At 46.0% G+C, this 7,222-nt stretch overlaps 1 protein-coding gene across 1 annotated transcript; it reads left to right on the top strand.

Moving 5' to 3' along the window:
• The first annotated feature begins 4,142 nt into the window (after nucleotides 1-4,142).
• LOC142766805 (uncharacterized) lies at nucleotides 4,143-7,222 on the top strand. The gene is made up of 2 exons (XM_075868026.1): nucleotides 4,143-4,230; nucleotides 6,470-7,222. The coding sequence occupies exon 2, from the start codon at nucleotides 6,866-6,868 to the stop codon at nucleotides 7,196-7,198; it is 333 nt and encodes a 110-aa protein (XP_075724141.1). The 5' UTR covers nucleotides 4,143-4,230; nucleotides 6,470-6,865; the 3' UTR covers nucleotides 7,199-7,222.

The following is a 7,222-nucleotide window of genomic DNA, read 5'->3' as shown; positions in this document are numbered from 1 at the left end:
GTCATGGTCTTCTGAGTGTGACCAAGCCTTCTGTACCCTTCGTCGTCTCCTCACTTCGCCACCAATACTGCGTCACTTCGATTCTACGGCAGCAACTGAGGTCCACACCGACGCCAGTGGTGTCGGCCTCGGTGCAGTTCTCGCGCAACGCAAGCCTGGATTCGCCGAGTATGTCGTCGCCTACGCCAGCAGAACTCTCACCAAGGCTGAATCAAAATACAGCGTCACCGAGAAGGAATGCTTGGCGATCGTTTGGGCGCTTGTCAAGTTCCGCCCATACCTTTATGGCCGTGCTTTTGATGTAGTAACGGACCACCACGCATTATGCTGGTTATCTTCGCTTAAGGACCCATCGGGTCGTCTTGCCCGTTGGGCTCTTCGGCTTCAAGAATATGACATTCGCGTTGTATATCGTTCCGGCCACAAGCATACCGATGCTGATGCACTGTCACGATCTCCCCTATCCCCGGACATTGCATCTGTTTCCTCGGACAACACGTTGTCAGCTCTTGACGAGGACACCATCTCTTCTGCACAACGCAATGACCCATGGATCGCTTCGCTTCTTGACGCGTTATCTGAGGCACCGACACTTCCAACCACTCGAACCCTTCGCCGCCAGGCTCCGCACTTTAGTATTCGGGATGGCCTTTTGTACCGGCGCAACTATTCAGCGGATGGTAGGAAATGGCTACTAGTCATTCCCCGAACGCTGCGCTCTACCATCTGCGCGTCGTTTCATTCCGACCCGCAATGTGCTCACGCCGGTGTTTTCAAGACCTACGAGCGCCTATGAAAAAGGTATTACTGGCGCGGAATGTTTACCTTCGTCCGCCAGTTCATTCGCGGCTGCCACGAATGTCAGCGGCGGAAAAGCCCGCCACATCCTGCAACAGGTTCATTGCAACCATTTCCATGCCCAGACCGCCCATTCGACCGTGTAGGAATTGACCTCTACGGACCACTACCATTAACAACGGCAGGCAACCGATGGGCTATCGTGGCAGTGGATCATCTAACACGGTACGCTGAAACTGCTGCTCTCCCCACAGCTGCAGCACAAGACGTCGCAACTTTCATACTCAATCGTTTTGTGCTTCGTCATGGTCCTCCTCCAGAACTCCTCAGTGACCGAGGGCGTGTTTTCCTCTCCGATGTAATACAAGCACTTCTTCAACAGTGCCATATTGTTCACCGGAAGAGTACAGCCTACCACCCACAGACGAACGGCTTGACTGAGCAGTTTAATCGTACTCTGGGGGACATGCTCGCTACGCATGTCGCTTCTGTTCAAACAAACTGGGACCTCGTTCTCCCATTTGTGACATACGCGTATAACACCGCTACGCAAGTCACTACCGGGTTTTCCCCATTTTTTCTCCTGTAGGGTCGCCAACCATCGCACACCATCGACACTTTACTGCCATACTCGCCAGATCCTTCCGAATGCAAGCCTGTCTCGGAAGCCGCTCGTTACGCAGAAGAGTGCCGAAAGCTAGCCAAGCGGCTTACTACATCCGACCAACAGCGCCCGAAGGAGACCCGTGACGACGACCATCGTTCTGCACCAACGTTCGTTCCTGGAACACTTGTATGGCTTCATGTACCGCCCTGCGCCCCTGGTGTATCACCCAAGCTACTCTCTAATTATCATGGTCCCTACCGCGTGGTCGAGCGTACTTCACCCGTGAACTACGCCATTGAACCCCTCACGCCACCGAGCGACCGTCATCGGCGTGGACGTGATATCGTTCACGTAAACCATCTGAAGCCCTACTTTGACCCGCTTGTCCCCACGTGTTAGATTGCCAGGATGGCTTCAACTTTTTCGCCGGGGGTAATTGTAGTGAATAAGAAAGACGTTGATACCATCAGGTCAGCTATCATCAACACAAGAAAAAGGCACGAGATCGGCGATCAAGCACCGTCATCTGGGTCCGCCTGCGTTCCTTTAGAGCTACCACCCGCTTGCTCAGTCCTTCAATAAACCCCCTTTACACTTCTAATTTACGTTTGTCAAAAATGTCAGGTCTCCCATCTGTATACTTGTCTGTAAGGTAGTCCGGAATTTTACCATCAGCCCTTGAGATATTGAGTAGCTTCCTGGTGCCGTACTCGCGCTGCTTTCATTTAAGATATGGCTTATAATGGTCCTGGTTTTGAGTATGTTTGAGTGTATCTGTATTTTGTTGCAGACAGTACGTCATTTCTAATTCGCTATGATCCACATTGATCTATCTCGTGCTTTAGTTGTAATGTCACCTTGCGTAGTTTGCGTTGAGCTTCTGCTTGTTACATTGTTACTGAAGCCCATGCAATGCTTCGAGCATACGTAGATGTTTTGTTATCCAATTGTTCTACACCAGCTTCGTACGGTACATATGTTGTTCTTTCTTTCCGCATCCTTCAATAGCCCTTTTGTGTACATGTAGCCCCTTTGTGTATTCTATAGGCTAGCTAGGCATGAACATATCAATGGATGTCTGTCTTTCGCAAATTGTTCTAACTCCATCTCAATTTGTGATGTATAAAGGACGTCCTTCTTTTATCTGATATAGATGCCGTTCAATTTGAGCTTGAATAATGAAATGATCGCTACCACGATGCTGTTCTGTGTTTGACAATCTTCCTTTGCCAATGTGTGTGGGAAGAGCGAGATCTGATGGGCATCTCTTGAAAAACAATTTTCAAGGCGTGTGGGATAGGTTGGTTCCGTAGGGAGTCAGTGAAGAAGATGCGGTATGTCTTTCCACAATCAGCGTCTGCCCCCCCCCCCCGCACACTTTTTTTAAGATTAAAGGAATATAAAAAAACGTTTGTGCCAAAGCGTGGTGTAGCCTGCTTTGGATATACACAAAGACGCAAAGAGCAACACTCAAGCACTTAAATATCAATACGGAAATGAGGGCCTACTCAAAACAAGAGTTCACAAAGCACAAGTATTTGCACAGATTAAATGTTCACACGTAACATAAAAGTTCCCTAAGAATATGTATAACCGATCAAAAGTCACTTAGGAATTTTCTCTTGAAGGCCACCCCCAAGCTAAAACAGTTAGTTTTATATAAAAAAATCTAATATTTATCAAATTGATAGCCCCATATGTGTGGCGGTTGTTTTTGACCACCACACACATTTTAACTACCATTCCATATGTCAAGTGCGTGGTGGTTCAATCCAGCACACAACACCGAGGCCTTGAAATCGCCCTCCTCGAACGATGGTACCATGCGGGAGAGACGATCCTCTGCCATGAACATTTACTGAACGCGGTGTTGTTGTTTGGGACTTTTGCGTAGATTTAGAATAAACAATTTTTACCTGTGTCAGTTGTGGGGTGAGCTATAGTGAAAAAAAAATTACACCAAATCTCACTAAAGGGAACCATGTGTAGATGCGAAGCAGCGGACACTGACGCTTACACTGGCGGCAACGTTGGCGTTGGCCCTTATCGCGGCGTTGCGCAGGAGAGAAACCTCGGGAGGCACAAAGACGCAATGATGGAGCGCTGCTTCCTACTGGAACATGCGAATCACTGCTATTGGGCAATGAAAGACAGAAGACTCCGATTGCACACGGAGACCCACAGTCCGCTTTTAGTTAACGCGCACGCTGCGATTTTTTTTTTTTTGCTCAACAGCGCACCAGACAAATTTGCCACTGGCCCTACTACGGGGTGGCCAGTGAACGGTTGCACAACGCGAGCAGTCAGTTTTCTTTTTTTCTTTTTTTCAATCAAGCAATTCACTAGCAGGCGCTCACTTTGTGTAAACCACATTGGATACATATGCACGTGCCTACGTCGGTGCGTAGAAATCAATGTGGGTTATGTGGTCCCCTTCGAGCAATGATGGGCTCTAGTTGAACCTTAATCCCTGCTTTGACATGAAACTACGCCACTTTTTCTTTACCAGCCTTATGAAAGAAGCAGGAAACATTTAGGAATTTCGCTGCATCGTCACAAAGAAAGAAGGTTTGTGCGAGTGCCTTCTAAGAATACTGGCAAAAGGACATGCGAAAAACAATAGCCCATTCATACCTGCTAATAAATCATAAAGTTTGAACAACATATTTCCGCGCGGTTATTGTCTAGCGTGCAAGCTATGTATATATCAACGTTCAACGCTGTGCGTGCGCTGCAGTGAACACTGTCCCGTGTACTGGAAGGCACCATGGGGATCCATGTCCTAGGATTAATATTAATTGCATCCCTGGAAGTGACCCTAGCAGGTGGGTAAGCGTACTCAGCAAATAATGTCGAAGTATGGACACCATTTCTACGTGAAGCACCATAGCAGCAAATGCATTGTGTAACCCCTCCAGCCGCTGAATATATTTGCGAAAATTTGCAGACTATAATATATTCCACCACTAACCAGTCGATTCATCTTGACAGTACTGAGAGCTGGCCTTTCCTTTTTTATCGAAATGAAAAATAAACGAAGCCGTTGTTGTCACCGTTACTTGGCAACTGCCACCCATGATTGATTAATTGATTGATTGATATGTGGGGTTTAACTTCCCAAAACCACCATATGATTATGAGACGCCGTAGTGAAGGGCTGCGGTGTCTCTAGCTATGGCCGAAGGGCTGTCTTTTAGGTTTCAAACAAAACACTTTAGCAATGTTCGCTTCACGCTCTGTCGCCGAGGCTCATGGGAGTTCGCCAAAGGCACAGTGGTTGTAAAGCACCTGACTATGCCTCCTACAGGGCAAAGGCGTCTCCCACGTTTCGCCAATCAAAGCACTGCTGTGCTTGCTGAGGCCTCATTATCTTGGAAAATCTCGCCCACTCACCTAACTTTCTTTCTGCTTCTTAAGCTTTTACTCTCTCTTGGAATCCAGTCTGTTACTCTGAATGACTGGCGGTTATACAGGGTGCTTTTATTACAAGGAATACAAATTTTCCTTAATGAACATTAAAAGTTAGACACTTGTCGTCCTCGCAGCTGATTTCCATGAGCGAGATGCAAATATTTTGCCACCAATTAGATTACTTGAGAAATATGAATTGATAAAAATAATTGAATTACGTTTTATTATTAAGGGGTGGTTGATTATATCGGAAAGCTGCTCTGCGTCACAAACAGTGGTGAGCCTAGGTCTAGGTTTTAAAAATTTTAAATATCACGCGTGGTTTCAGAGATCCATCGTCGAATTTTCAAACCGCGGTGCCAGAGAAGCCGAAACTAACACACCGAGTGCGGCAAAACCAGCCAAGTGCGTCGAAACTAACGCACCCCGCGGTCTGGAAATCCGACGATGAATCTCTGAAACCACGCGTGATATTTTCAATTTTTCGAAACTAGACTAGCCATAATTTGTAACGAATAACAACTTTGTCATATAAACAACCACCCTAAAATTAATACTAAAAAGGTTAATTCAAATATTTTTATCAATTAATCATTCCTAAGTGATATAATAAGTGGCGAAATCTTTACACCTCGGCCTGGAAATCAGCTGCAAAGACGACAAGTTTCTACCTATTATAGTTTATTTCTAAGAACAAATCTGTATGCCTTAAAAAAAGAAAAATAAATACCCCGTATAGCTTACGCACATGTACTGCCCATGCTCTCTTCTTGATTTCGACTAAGATGTCCTTAACAACAGTTTGTTCCGTGACCACTCTGCTCTCTTCTCCTCACTCAAGGTTATACATGTGTCATCTGTCTTTACACTGCTTGCTGCGTCATCCTTAGTTTAAGGTGAACACTTATTGGACTTTAACCGTCATGACAGATAAACTATATATTTATTTAAATGGTGCTTCCAATATATACCATTGACGGGAGAATTCGTATGATGTTGATAACGAGCTTAGGGCAGTTACTGCCAGGCAGAAATATCACATGGGCCATTGATATGAATTAAAATGAACGCGGGCCCAAGAGACGACCACTGCGAAACATTTTTTTTTTAATTTTATTACCAAGGATCCACTATTGCATAAGTCAACGAATTCATGGTTATTAGAGTAGTCTTTCCCATATTTGTGACCGCACCAAGCGCACCAAATTTGGCTTTGCCAGACGTCGCGACATACCGCAAAAAAACTTTCTAAAATTCAGAACTAAACATCTTGCATACAATTGTTTTAGATGTGAACCTATTTTATTTGCAATCCGAAGTGATGTAATTTCCACGAACAAAGTCAAATTTTTGTTTGGGAAGAGTGGTGGCTTAACCCCCCTTTTTCTAATGTCATGCGTGCGAAATGTGGGGGAGGGGAAATGGGCATGGAGGTAAAGCCCTAAACTCAAGCTCCTGGCTATGCCATTAGTTATTCGCAAGATTTACTTTACCTAATGTAAACCAGTCTTTCCTTGATAGTGATGTCTGAAATGTGTAACACAGTTACTTACTAAATAGAAACAATCACAATGTAATTACCAGAGCTTTTTTTTTAACTCTGTAGTCAAGAGCTCTTTGCATGTGCGTTTTTCTTTTTTTCGTCCTACAAAGTTACCAATGGACGCGAACGAGGCCACCCTGCCCCGAGGCCCCACAAGCAGTTGTACGACTGTCCACCTCACGAACACTGGGAGCAAAATGGGAACGACTGCTCAGAGAAGACATGCGCACGGAGCCTTAGCAACTTAGGTTACTGCAACAAGGCCAGTTTGTCCGGTTGTTATTGTAATAAGGATTATTACCGAAGATATGACGAAAAATGCGTTCTCAAAAGCGAATGCGGTGGGGAGAGAAAAGAAGAAGGTCAAGGCGGAGGAAGTGCAGGAGGCGAAGAAGGCGAGGAAGGAAGAGAAGGTGACGAAAGCAAAGAAATAGGAAAGGACATTGCACACAGCAGAGGCAGAGAAGGCCGAAGTAGAGGAGGACGCAGAAGAGGCGGAGGAAGCGATGAAAGCGAACAAGGAGGAAGAGAGAGAGGAAGTGGTAGAGTCAGAGAAGGCCGCAGAAGAGGAGGACGCAGACGAGGCGGAAAAGGCAGTGGAAGCGATGAAAGTGGACAAGGTGATCAAAGCAACGAAGACGCAAGAGACAGAGGAGGCAGAAGGGGCGGAGGACGAGGCAGAGGACAAGGAAGGGGCAGGGGACGGAAAAGAAGCGACGAAAAAAGGGGACACAGAAGAGGCGGTAGAGTGCAAAGGAGAGGAGGTGGAGGAGGCAGAAGAGGCGAAGATGACGACGACTAACAGTTACATAATCTTCAAACTATCCATCATCACATGAAATAAAGCACACCTAACCACCAGG

This window comes from Rhipicephalus microplus, chromosome 7 (genome assembly GCF_043290135.1).
Source record: "Rhipicephalus microplus isolate Deutch F79 chromosome 7, USDA_Rmic, whole genome shotgun sequence".
NCBI lineage: Eukaryota > Metazoa > Arthropoda > Arachnida > Ixodida > Ixodidae > Rhipicephalus > Rhipicephalus microplus.
The sequence above is the reverse complement of the archived record's forward strand: the minus strand, read 5'-3'. Positions and strand labels throughout refer to the sequence as shown.

Bases quoted from the DNA above. Each gene is read 5' to 3' on its own strand.
- LOC142766805 (XM_075868026.1), top strand. From the start codon at position 6,866: ATGAAAGCGAACAAGGAGGAAGAGAGAGAGGAAGTGGTAGAGTCAGAG.